This window comes from Scyliorhinus canicula, chromosome 2 (assembly GCF_902713615.1).
Source record: "Scyliorhinus canicula chromosome 2, sScyCan1.1, whole genome shotgun sequence".
NCBI lineage: Eukaryota > Metazoa > Chordata > Chondrichthyes > Carcharhiniformes > Scyliorhinidae > Scyliorhinus > Scyliorhinus canicula.
Genome location: NC_052147.1, coordinates 221,827,042 through 221,840,732, shown reverse-complemented (window position 1 = coordinate 221,840,732; position 13,691 = coordinate 221,827,042). Strand labels below are relative to the sequence as shown.

Here is a 13,691-nt window from a genome sequence, read left to right as displayed (position 1 = left end):
GGCCTCCTTCTGCACTGTATATTCTATGTTCTATGTAAAGATGTAATTTTAATTAGCTCATTGCAGTTGTCCTTTTGTGTTAATTTTCCTTTTCCTATTTTAGGAAGGATCAACATTTGAATGGTCAGATGGAAGCGAACCAGAATACAAACCTTGGGAGTCTGGGCATCTGGTTTCAACTGGCAGTTGTGTGTTTATGGACACTAAAGGCTTCTGGAAGCGTGCTGGTTGTGACAGCGTGAGTGAAGGAGCCATATGTTATGCTTCACAGAATAAAAGTATGTATCAAAGTCCAACAAAATAATAATAATCTTTATTGCCACTTACATTAACACAGCAATGAAGTTACTGTGAAAAACCCCTAGTCACCACATTCCGGCACCTGTTCGGGTACATAGAGGGAGAATTTAGAATGTCCAAATTAGCTAACAGCACATCTTTCTGGACTTCTGGGAGGAAACGTAAGCACCCGGAGGAAACCCACGCAGACACGGGGAGAAAGTGCAAACTCCACACAGACAGCGACCCAAGCCCTGGAATGGAACCTGGGACCCTGGAGTTGTGAAGCAACAGTGCTACCCACTGTGCTACCGTGCTGACCAAATGATTTACTTTTTCCCAGAATTGTGAAACAAAACCATTTTAATCTTACAAAAAAGTATTCAGACTAACGTTTTAATAAGTGTCACTTTTTAAAAATAAATTCATTGTACTCAATTATATATTTTTTCCAATTGAAATGAAAAATGAAAATGAAAATCGCTTATTGTCACGAGTAGGCTTCAGTGAAGTTACTGTGAGAAGTTACTGTGAAAAGCCCCTAGTCGCCACATTCCGGCACCTGTCCGGGGAGGCTGGTACGGGAATCAAACCGTGCTACTGGCCTGCTTTAAAAGCCAGCGATTTAACCCAGTGAGCTAAACCAGCCCCAGTTAAGGGGCAATTTACCGTGTTCAATCCACTCAAACTGCACATCTTTGGGTTGTGGGGTTGAAACCCACGCAGGAAAGGGGAGAATATGCAAATTCCACACGGACAGTGCCCGGGGCCAGGATCGAACCTGGGTCCTCAGTGCCTTAGGCAGTAGTGCTAACCACTGCACCACCGTGCTGCCCTTAACAAGTGTAGCATAGCATTACTTATATTACATGAATATCACAAAATGCAATAAAATTTCTAAAAGTAAGTTTCATTTCTGCTTGTAATTCAAAAAGGACCTTGTTTATCAGGCAATGTGCCAGTGAACTCAATTTGCCAAAAATATTTAAGTTTTCAATTACTCTGAATTCATCATATTTTCACTGAAATGTGCATCCGCTTCAGTTCATTAATCTCAGAAGTAACATCACTAATACCCTGACTATACAATGTAGTTTCCTAGTTCCACTGCAATTTGCAACTCAGAATGCTAAGATTCCAGCTAACGAAGAATACATTTTCATGCTGTTGTATATTGGAAATGGAGCACATTCTTGCAGACTACTGTTGGTAGGTGTCTTGTGCTCAGATAATTGAAATTCCAATTATGGTGGCTTTCTCCATCGGAACTTAAGAACATAGAACTAGGGAGCAGGAGTTAACCATTCAGCCCTTCGAGCCTCCTCCACCATTTGAAAAGATCATGGCTGATCTGATTATGGTTTCAACTCTACTTTCCTGCATGCCCCATAAGACCTGACTTACATGTCAATCATGAATCTATCCAACTCAGCCTTGAATAAATTCAATGTCCCAGCTTCCACTGATTTCTGTGGAAGAGAATTCCACAGACTATCTATCCACTAAGAGAAAAACAAATCCTCATCTGTATCTTGAAAGAGAGGCCGCTTATTTTTAAATGGTTTCACCTAGTTCACGTTTCTTCCACAAGAAGGTACATTTGCCCATTATCCACTTTGTTAAGTCCCCTCAGGATCTTGAAGGTTTCAATAAGACCACCTCTCATCCTTCTGAACTCCAATGGGTAGAGGTCCAACCCATTCAAACTTTCTTCATAAGATAAGCCTGTCAATTCAGGAATGAGTCCAGCGAATCTTCTTTAACTACGTCTATTTCTAATTTATCCTTTTTCAAATAAGGAATCTAAAACTGCACACAGTAGTTCAAATGTGGTCTCACTAAAGCCCTATAGAGCCAGAGCAAAATCTATAGGGACATTTGCAGAATCTAAGGAATTGGCCTGGAAATAATGGATGCATTGGTGGTCATCTTCTAAAATTCTAAAGGCTCTGGAGCAGTTCCTACTAATTGGAGGGTGGCAAAAAAACCCCGTTATTTAAAAAGGGAGGGAGAGAATAAAGGGTGAATTACAAACCAGTTAGCCTGACATCAGTAGTGGGGAAGATGCTGGAGTCTATTATAAAAGACCTAGGCTGGAATTCTCTGGCCGTTCGCTCACAATAGGATTCTCTGGTTCTGCCGGTAGCAAGCCCATGCTCGTGGGTTTCCCCGCAGCATGCTATGGCTTCAATAGGAATTCCCATCGCTGGTTGCCCTTTGAGAAGGTGCTGAAAGGCCTTCTTGACCGCTGCAGTCCATGTGGTGTAAGTACACCCACAGTGCTATTCCGATGGGAATTCCAGGATTTTGACGCAGCAACAGTGAAGGAACAATGATATATTTCTAATTCAGGCAAATGATTTGGAGGGAAATCTCCAGATAATGGTGTTCCCAGGTGTTTGCTGCCCTTGTCCTTCTAGATGGTAGCAGCTGTGGGCTTGGAAGGTGCTGCCTACGGAGCCTTGGTGTGTTCCTGCAGTACATCTTGCAGATGGTACGCACGGCTCACACCTATCGCCGGTGCTGGAGGGAGTGGATGTTTGTGGAAGGCGTACTAGTCCAGCGGGCTGCTTTGTCCTGAATGGTGTCACGTTTCGTTCGTGTTACAGACAAGTGTTGTACCACACTCCTGACTTGCGCCATGTGGTGGACAGGCTTTGGAGAGGTCAGGAGATGAGTTCCTTGCCGCAGGTTTCTTGGCCTCTGACCTGCCCTGGTAGCCACAGTAGTAATATGGTTAGTCCAGCTCAGTTTCTGATCAGTGGTAAACCCCCCAGGATGTTGATAGTGGGGGATTCAGTGATGGTTTTGTCAAGTGCACATGGTGCTTATGCACTTGCAAATAGAAAATTCACAATATTGCGTCTCCTTCAGAGATATCTGCATTTTGTTATGATATGTAATATATTATCAGCATTTTGCATCCTGTGTGGGGAAAAATGTTGGGATGGTTCCTAATTATTCAAATTGGCTTCGTGAGTGGATTTCATGGATTTATCCCACAAAGGCACAGTTCTGGAAATGATGAAAACATGGTGCTGTCTGACTCAATTTTAATGGCTTAATTTTTTACTTCAATTGTTGTCTGTATAAATTTAGTTTTTGGTGGATGGGGTGTAACGTTGCCACCATTGCCTTCAGTAGTTGGTCTTCAAGAGGTTCCAAGTGTAATTCTGTTCTGTTCTGTATTATCCTTCTCTTTTCCAAGCTGGAAAATGTACTTGTTGAGCTCAGTGAAGCCTGTGTGAATAACACTGAGCAACATTGCAATGCCCCTGACGCAAACATCCTTACAGACAAACTCTTTGTGTGGAATGCATTAATCTAACTGGAGTTAAGAGAAAAGTGCTTGTTCTAATCAATGAATATGTTTTAAGATAAATATAATTTGTACAACTAAAATCTCATCTTTCCAGGGAGATCAATTATTCAGCAAGATGAAAAATCAAACTTATGCCCTCAGAAAAATGGGAAGTCACGATGGATTCGATTCAGAAAACACTGCTATGCATTCGACATGAGTTTATATAACTGGTCTGTATTTACCATGGACGAAACCAAATCAGTTTGTCATCAGCTAGGTATGTTCTGCTTCCATGCTTAGTAAAATTTACTGGAGCTGAAGATAGTATTCGGGATGAGGCACTCTACATGTATTGTGTATTGGAGTCAGTATTAGTTTAAAACCATTGCCCTGAGTTTATGTTTATTTTTGCTGTATAATTTGGAATGTAATTCATAGGAGTTCATCCAGATTAATTTTTAAATCTCCAAAATGCCTGTTTAGGGGGCCCAAAAGTCAAAATAATTTACCTTAAAATGTTTAGTAATGAATTCTGTATTGTATAACCCTTTTATGTACTGCCTGTACGTAATCATCTTAGTAAAATCTTTAAGGGTCAAGAGTCTGACATTCAATTAGATTATGGCTGATCTGTACCTCAACATCCTCTATCTATCTATCTCATTGATCTGCAGTCTTAGAGGAGAAGAGTTCCAGATTTCTACTGCCCTTTTTGAGGAAACATAGGGCGGAATTGTCCGCTCCCGGGAAAAGTCGGGAAGGCCGTCGTGAACTCGGCCGAGTTTCACGACGGCCTCGGAGGCCGCTCCTCTCACCGTATTCACCCCCACCCGGGGGGCTAGGAGCGGCGCTCTGTTATTCTCGGCGGCCGGGCCCGGACGCTTGACGCGACGGCGGCGCCTATGTGATGTCAGCCGCGCATGCGCAGGTTGGATGGCTCCAACCCACGCTTGCGCGGCTGACGTCACGACGGCTGACGGCTCAAGCCCGCGCATGTGCGGTGGCTGACTTCCCCTCCGCTGCCCCGCAAGACGTGGCGACTTGATCTTGCGGGGCGGCAGAGGGGAAAGAGTGCGTCCCGTTGAGACGCCGGCCTGACGATCGGTGGGCACTGATCGTGGGCCAGTCCTCTCCTGAGCACGGCCGTGGTGCTCACTCCCCTCTCCGTCCCCCACAAGCCACAAACAGGCCTTTGGCGCCCATGTTCACGACGGCAGCGACCAGGTGTGGTTGCCGCCGTCGTGAAACGGTCGCGAACGGCAGGCCGCTCGGCCCATCCGAGTCGGAGAATCGGCGGTCGCCGTGAAAAACGGCAAGCGCCGATTCTTCCAAACGGGGGGGGTGGGAGAATCGCGGGGGGCGCCAGGGTGGGCATGAAATGAGTCGCCCGGCCCTCCCGCGATTCTCCCACCCAACTTGATTGAATCACTCAATCTTCTCCACTGAAGAAAATACAGGTTTATGCAACCTGTTTTCATACTTTAACCCTCCAAAAGTATCATTCTGGTGAATCTGCACTGGACCCTCTCCCGGCCAATATGTTATTTCTGAGGGCGGTGAACAAAACTGGGCGTATTGCTCCAGACAAGACTTAGCCTAGGTTTTGAACTTTACAACAGAAGTGTAACTTCCTTCTTTCTGATCCACTTCCCCTGAAAGGCCAGCATTCCAATAAATGTTTAGATTGTCTCTTGGACCAGTATGAAAACGTTCTAGTAGATTCTCAAATCTCTTTACATCTGTATGGTTAATAGTATCTTACTGTTTAGTAAATATTAGTATCAGGGTATCTTCATTTTTATTGTTCATAGTAAAATATGAAGTTCTTAAAATTTAGATCCCTCTGCTACTACTTTGAGCATTAAAGACAGTGAAGAAAATGATTTTATAACGAGACAAATACAAGAAGAGCATGGAATCACTGGACGGATCTGGCTGGGAATTGTTCAAGATAGTAAAGGTAATAGAACATGTGTGAGTAATGGAACGTGTGTGAGCAATCAAAAAAACCTTGGTATATGTTAGAAAAGCTTAATTTATTTTATTAGATATACATTTATAAACCGGATATGTATGTGCGCAGTGATTTTGTTTTTGTGCGACTCTGCTACTTCAAGTTATTTTGCCCCTTTTTTCAGTCGGATCTTGAAACACCACCCCGTGAAAGACAAGTAGATTAGTGATTAGTTTTTTTCTGAAATTAGTCATAGAGTGATGCTCCTCGCATTCTCTTTCTTCTCTGCTTAACTCCCGTTCAGCAAATCAGCTGAAGTCAAATATTTAGTGGTGCAGGTGATAATGGGTGCTAAGTACAACTGTCCACTAGATGGCATTTTTAAACTGTTGCTCCAATATGCAATTATAAATTTTTAAAAATACAACATTTTTCATTTATGCATTCATTTATTCATTTATCATTCATGTCAGAAATGTCATCAAGCTGCCACAGATTGAATTACTTTTTACATTTTCATGTAAGCAAATTTGATGGCCAGGTTTCACAAAACACAAACTCACAATAGAAAAGAGCTGGATGTCAGCTTCAATTATGTGCACGAGTTCTGGAGTAAGACTTAAACAATCAACTGTTGATTATATGATGGGAATGCTACCAGCTGAGCGATGCTGATATTTTTACATTGGGCATATATAGCAGGGGAAGAGAAAATCAAATAATTGTCAGGATGTCGGGCATTGGGGTTTTTGCCATATGCAATTTTAGAAAATGCGTGATCATCACCTGTAGTTTTTCTATTTTGGCTGTGCTGAGCTGTTGTCAAGGGCAGACCAGAGTCTTTAACATGGAGATGATATCCACATTATACATTCTAATCTCTGCACAATTCTACTATTTAATGGAAATCCACATTTTCATACTTAGAAGAGCTAAGTTTAACTTTAAATGACCAAATAATTAACATAGCTACCTTTAAAATGTGAAATAAATATTAACAGTCTTTACTGACTGTTGGTTCTTTTCCTCCTTATAAAGTAATGATTTTGGGGTTTTGCCAAAATAAATTAATTTCTATGATTAATTCAAGCAGCACAGTGGCTAGTATTGTTGCCCCACAGTGTCAGGGGCAATTCCAACTTTGAGTGACTGTGGAGTATGCATGTTCTCCACATGTCTGCATGGGTTTCCTCCGGGTGCTCTCGTTACCTCCCACAGTCCAAATATGCTCAGGTTAGGTGGATTGGCCATGATCAACATGCGGGGGTAGGGTGGGGTTGTGGATTATTCTTTCATAGGGCTGGTGCAGACTTGATGTGCCAAATGACCTCCTTCTGCACTGTAGGAATTATTTTGTTTATATATATTTAGAGCACCGCATTCTTTTTTTTCCAATTAAGGGCCTATTTAGTGTGGCCAATTCACCTACCCTGCACATCTTTTTGGGTTGTGAGGGTGAAACCCACACAGACACAGGGAGAATGTGCAAACTCCACATGAACAGTGACCCGCAGCCGGGATCGAACCCGGGTCCTTGATGCCGTTAGGCAGCAGTGCTAACCACTGCACCCTCACTGATTATCCACTAAACAAAAAATGAATTTCGCAACGTATATATTTTTTTACATTGCCACACAAATTGCTCAGCATCAAAATGAAAGTCGCAGTTTAACTCCCAGAAACTGATCACAATCCAATCAGACAAGTGTGAGATGTCTTCAAGTAGGCTGTTTCATATCACCTGTGCTTGACAGAATGTGGAATACAACAGAAATATATTGTTCAAGTAACACCTTCTTGAAATGACTGTTGCAACAAACTATGTGCTGCCCCCTAATACCAAAAATGGAATTCTGAATAGCTCTTACTCTCAATAATTATAATAATCACTTATTGTCACAAGTAGGCTTCAATGAAGTTACTGTGAAAAGTCCCTAGTCGCCACATTCCGGCACCTCTTCGGGGAGGCCAGTACGGGAATTGAACCCACGCTGCTGGCCTTGTTCTGCATTACAAGCCAGCTGTTTAGCCAACTGTGCTAAACCAGCCCCTGACTCTTGCTTGGTAGAGTGAAATAATAATCTTTATTAGAGTCACAAGTAGGCTTACATTAACACTACAATGAAGTTACTGTGAAAATCCCCTAGTTGCCACTTTAAGCCGCCTGTTCGGATATACTGATGGAGAATTTAGAATGTCCAATTCACCTAACAGCACACCTTTCGGGATTTGTGGGAGGAAACCAGAGCACCCAGAGGAAACGCACGCAGACACTGGGAGAACGTGCAGACTCCGTACAGACGGTGACCCAATCCAGGAATTGAACCCAGATCCCTGGTGCTATGAAGCAACAGTGCTAACCACTGTGCTACCATACCGCCCATAATTTGAAGCAAGGGAAGCCCATACTATAAGATGTTTCTGAGCGGAATTAAAATGTACTGGAAATGAAAGGGAACTGATATTGCAATAAAGCTGCAATCCATAAGTTATAGAAGCAGAATTAGGCCATTCAGCCCATTGAGTCTGCTCTGCCATTCAATCATGGCTGATATGATTCTCATTCCCATTCTTCTGATTCCTCTCAGTATTCTGTAATTCTCTCAGCACAAATGGAGCTTCAAAGTCAAAGCACAGTACTGGAGGGACTGTGGAGCAGGTGGCTCAACTGAAGCAAGAGAAATTCCAGACTGGTCCCTCTTGTTAATCTGCCGTATCAACTTCGCACGCATACACCTGTGAAAGGTGCTATCAATGCAAGTCTTTAGAATCACATCCTTTTAAATGTTGGCCCTGTTAAGATTCAAACGTAAATGTTGCACTAGTGTGCTTTAATTTATTGAGCACCCAGAGATGAATCCTCCCGAGTTGGAGACTGGTGATGCCACCTTGCACCTTAGCGTGGCTAAATGACATGGAGCTTTTGTACCTCGAGAAGGTCAAATGTACCGTGAGGGGATTAACGAAAGGGTCCTACTGTAGATGACAAACGTTCATATTGTACTTTAAGGAATAGCTCACTGTTAGCTGTTGGGGATGGAGGGGGTAAGTGTGTGTGTGTGGGCTTACTGGGTTATTATTCTTATTTTTGGTTTATTGTTGTTTGTAATTTTTGTACTTCTTGCATTTTGGGGGGTATAAAATGATAAAAGATAAATAAAAATATATTTTTTAAAATAATTTATTAAGCACATAATGTCCCTCCTTGCACACAGATAACTCCTTACAGTGGTCAGATGGTTCAAACCTTACTTATGCTAACTGGATAAATAAAAATTTTCCAGTTCCAACTCGTGATCAGTGTGCCATTATATCATCCAAAAATGGGACATGGATTTTGACCAGCTGTTCAAAGAGTCATAGCAGACTTGTTTGCAAGGCTCCAATGCGTAAGTTTTACATTAACAGCCTTCAATGGTTCAACATTTCTTTCTTTATTCTTGCCTAACCTGTCAAATTAGATTTTACTGCGTGTTAATTTTGGGAGAAAAAGTGGTTGTGAATTCAACATACTGAACTTATAGTTAACCTTTGGTGTCTGCCTGTTTCCACATCATTGGAAATGTGCTGGCAGACGAACTGTCTGTCCGAAACTGTCAGCTGTCCGAAAGTTCCGCAAAGTATATGTTACTTCAGATATTCCCTGTGGGGACCTAGAAAATCTTATGACAAAGGGTAAGCTTCATGGGGACTTTTGTGATCACTGACATATTTTGTGATCACTGACATTGCATGTTGTAATTTAGTCACAAACTAGGTGATAAGCCTGTGTCTTCTAAGGCACAGCTTCTTCACTGTACCCAGCAAGCCAACTGTGTGCTGTTGAACTGTATACATGCAAATCAGATGCTTTCACAATGATCCTGCAAACTCCAGTGAAGATCAACGTTTGAGAATAATAGGGTTATGCTACCAGTAAAGCAGCACGGATCATCACCCATGGAATTTTAGGGCCCAGTTATTTGCATTCATTATTGTCAAATCAATATTTTCAGCAGTTCAAATTTTCCATCTGTAAAACTGGGGCGTGTACAGGCACATTATAGAATAAGTATTTTTTTTAAAGCAGAATTATTTTTGTATCATTTTATTCCAATACATTTTCATTTATTGAAAAACACTTGCGTTCATTGGTTTTGCTTGCATTTTTAAGAAAAGAAAAGCATACAAATTATTATTTTTTGAACCATCTATTGTTTTGCAGGATCCAGTCGCAGAGTTGCAGCTATAGTGATAACAGTGATTTTTATCCTCCTGATAATCGGTGGAATTGTGTGGTTTTTGCACAAAAAGAATAAGTGGCGATGGGCTAATCCCTTTGGAACAGTGCACTATGAACGTAGTTATAATGAGCCCTCAGATTCAGATAGTACAGTTATGATATCCGAACTTAAAGAATTCCATGATTGAAACTTACTGTTATCTCTGTGACCAAAATGCTGAAGAGGATTTTCAAAACATTGATATCCTTTGTGTTTAATTTGAAAGATCGCTAAATAACTTCACTTCTAAATGTTTCCTGACTTGCACTACTTACGTTTTTGATAAATACTGCTACAAAGTTGCTACTCTAGCAGTTGACAGAGGTTGTGTTCTTTGTGAAATATTTGCTTTAAAAACATATTTTTATACTATATTAATTAAACATTCCAATGTTGCAAAGAATCATAATATATGCAATGTCTTAACTTCAAAAATAATTGTTGCCAATCATGTTGCATTGTCATGCAGTTGCTTATGTGACAGATATGTACTGGTATCTCTGTGCATCTTAAAGCCATTGAAAATTTCACATTTACAATGAAAAATCAAATATGTGTGTATATTTTAAAGACATATATAGTGCCAGATGCATTAAAAGCCATAAAATGTTTGGATTTTAAATTTACTTGTGTAAACTGGGGAAATTGCTATTGTTTATGAAATCCTCCTGACTTTTTTTTACTGCCAGTGCCTTGTAACTTCTTTCTCACAGCAGAACCTCAAAGTTAAAGACTGGTTGTGAATTGATCCGTTATCCATAATATGAACATTGATAAGTTGTATTAAGGTGCACATTATATGCTGCTTTACTCTTCTTAAGGGTTGGGTTTATTAATACGTACAAATTCATGACTATTACAGCATGTTCATCAGATTGAAATTGTTGGTTACCGTAAAACCATTTTGAAAGCAAGGTTCATTTTGACTTGGAAAATTGCAGCCAAATCTATATAGCTATTTTGGTAATCTCTAGCCTTGAGGTTCTGCTGTGCATCAATTTGTGTGTATTTAAAGCTCCATCTTTTAGAAATTTAGCAGTAGAGATTAATTATTGTACTGTTTTTATTTGGGAGATTTGACAGAAGCTCTTCTAATTGAACATGGTCTGCATATGACTATACAACTGTTAAGTTCAATTTAGTGAATGCCAAAATGCTCATGTTGTGTAAGGGGAACGCATAACTTGTTGCGATGTACATAATTATAAAGTAGAAAGACCAAAAGGCATTGCATTACTGGACTGTATTTCTGAATATCCTTGAATTATTTTTTTAAATTGTGTGCCCCAAATTTAGTAGTTGTAATACTGAAAATGAAACATCTGTAACAAAATACTCAAATGGACAAATCAGTATTATAATTTTTCCATTTTATACATCTTTGAAATGTATATAAAATTCTTCAATTTCTTACCAAAAACTACCTAATAAAACATCTTCTGCTATCTGAGGTCAGAATAGGGGCGACACGGGCCCCGGGTCACTGCCGTGTGGAGTTTGCACATTCTCCCCGTGTCTGCGTAGGTCTCACCCTCACAGTCTAAAGATGGGCAAGGTAGGTGGATTGGCCACCCCTTAATTGGAAAAAAATGAATTGGGTACTCTAAATTTAGTTATTTTTAAATCTGAGGTCAGAACAATCAAACATGTAGGTTAGGGAGAGGAGTGGTGTGGTGAAATTTTATCACCTCGACCTGTTTATCTCTCACAAATTAACTTGCCCAACCTTATGCAATATGAAATAGTCTTTGTTTTTATATTTAATTTTGATTGCGCAAATTTTACAGCTTTAAGGGTACAAAATAATTAGGTGGCTACTTCAGAGCTATGCAATTGCACGTGAATGATGCGTTATTTTACATGTTTTTTTTTCACCTGCTAATATTATTGATATTCTGTTGGTTAAAACCAAAACTTTAGGGCCGCATGGTGGTGCATTGGTTAGCACAGCTGCCTCATGGTCCCAAGGACCCGGGTTCGATCCCGGCCCCGGGTCACTGTTCGTGTTAAGTTTGTACATTCTCCCCGTGTCTGCGTGGGTCTCACCCACACAATCCAAAGACTGACCATGCTTAATTGGAAAAAAAAATTTAAATGTTATGCTACATAAAAGATTGGGTCAGCTCAGCATTAAATGCTTGACTCCCAATTTGGTACCAAATTAAGATTCCTCCAGGATTGACTTGTTACTGTGTATTTCATTTTGGGCGACCTTACTTCATTCTCAAGTTGTGGTCTAGAAAAACGAATAGAGTGAATTGATGTACTATCTTTCATCTCCAGATCCTGGTCTGCAATTCAATTTAGGATGAAAATCTGCCCAGTAAGGTTGTTATGCAAAATGGGTTGAGGCAATTGTCACACAATTCCTATAATGAGTAGCGAGAACAACACAAAGATGCATTTTGTTTGGTAATCTTACTGAAAGGCAGCAACAGTAGCTGGCTGACAAAATGTTTGTCTGCTACACAAGAAGTTGTGCCATTGAAATTCACACTGACGGAAAATTATTCTTAAAAATGTGACCTGTGCTGCACATGACCGTGGGATAATGGTAATGTCACTGGACTAATAATCCGAATGCCCAGTCTAATTCTCTGGGGACATGGGTTCAAATTCAACTAAAGCAGGTGGTGGAATTTAAATTCAATTAATAAAATCTTGAATTAAAAGCTAGTCTCAGTATGGTAACCATGAAACCATGTTGATTGTCATAAAAAAACATATCTGGTTCACGAATGTCCTTTGAGGCAAAAGAAATCTGCTGTCTTTACCCAGTCTGGCACATATTTGACTCTTAACCATCCTCTGAAATGGTGTGATAAGCCACTCAGTTCAAAGGAAATTAAGAATGGGCAACAAATGCTGGCCCTTGGCGGTGATGTCCAAATCCCACGAAAGAATAGAAAAAATTAACAACACGTTCATCCTGGAGAGCACCAGGATTTACCAAATATGCTATGCCCCTTGGCAAGTTGCATCAACAGTGATCATAGAGAAAATGGTGGTACAAATAATTCTACTGTGTGGATTGGTGCATGTAGTGCACATGGAGAAAATGGAAATCAAAATATGTCCTAAAATATGGATGGGTGTAAATATGAATTTATCCTTGCTCTGCGAAGCAGACTTATTTGTCAAATGGTGTTCTTGTAAAATACGTTTGTATGTATATATGGGTTCTAAACGTGCCTTTTGCTGTTTCTGGAAGCTGCAAAATTAGCTGGCAGGAAAAAAAAAATTATTTGTGAAGATCATTTTAGTGTGGATTGCTCTAGTTCACACTGATCATGTATATTACAAATATGAGTTATTAAAAGCAGCACATGTTTAATGAGTAGAGTTCATCCTTTTTTTCATATCTTTTGTGATTAACTGAAATAACTGGGAATACCTTGTCATTTCTGACGATAGAATAGTGCAGAATATTGTCGTTATTGTCATGATATGCAAACATGCAGCTAAAGAACACATAGAATAGGACACGACCAATGAGCAGTCAGGACACTCAGGGGTGGTATCTCACTATAAAAGGGATGAGGCACTCACACCCCGCCTCTTTCCACAGACCAACATCTACAGAGTGAGACAGGGTGTATCCTCAGCATCACACCCCAGCACGTGGCTGAGAGCAAGGCTGGTTCAGTTAGACTGAGTTACTACATTTGGATTAGCAGAGAGTCGAACTCATTGCGAACTGTGCTAATAGTTCAATAAAACACATTGAAGTCACTTCACAGTCTGGAGCATCTTTTACGCAAAACTGCATCAAGTGGCAGCTTGTGCTATTCCAAGTTACATAACACAACAGTTATTATTATTTGCATTTACATTCCTTGGATCAGGTGAGTCCCAGGTTCAACTACGAGTGTGTAGATTGTATCAATGCATG

At 40.5% G+C, this 13,691-nt stretch overlaps 1 protein-coding gene across 1 annotated transcript in view; it reads left to right on the top strand.

Moving 5' to 3' along the window:
• Positions 1 to 13,137, top strand: part of ly75 (lymphocyte antigen 75) — a 187,457-nt gene extending 174,320 nt beyond the window's left edge. Inside the window, exons 31-35 of the mRNA XM_038789641.1 lie at positions 104 to 278; positions 3,696 to 3,860; positions 5,421 to 5,543; positions 8,753 to 8,926; positions 9,742 to 13,137. Of these exons, the coding sequence (XP_038645569.1) occupies positions 104 to 278; positions 3,696 to 3,860; positions 5,421 to 5,543; positions 8,753 to 8,926; positions 9,742 to 9,947 (843 nt within the window). The 3' untranslated portion in view covers positions 9,948 to 13,137. The remainder of the gene's footprint in view (positions 1 to 103; positions 279 to 3,695; positions 3,861 to 5,420; positions 5,544 to 8,752; positions 8,927 to 9,741) is intronic.
• The last annotated feature ends 554 nt before the right edge of the window (positions 13,138 to 13,691 follow it).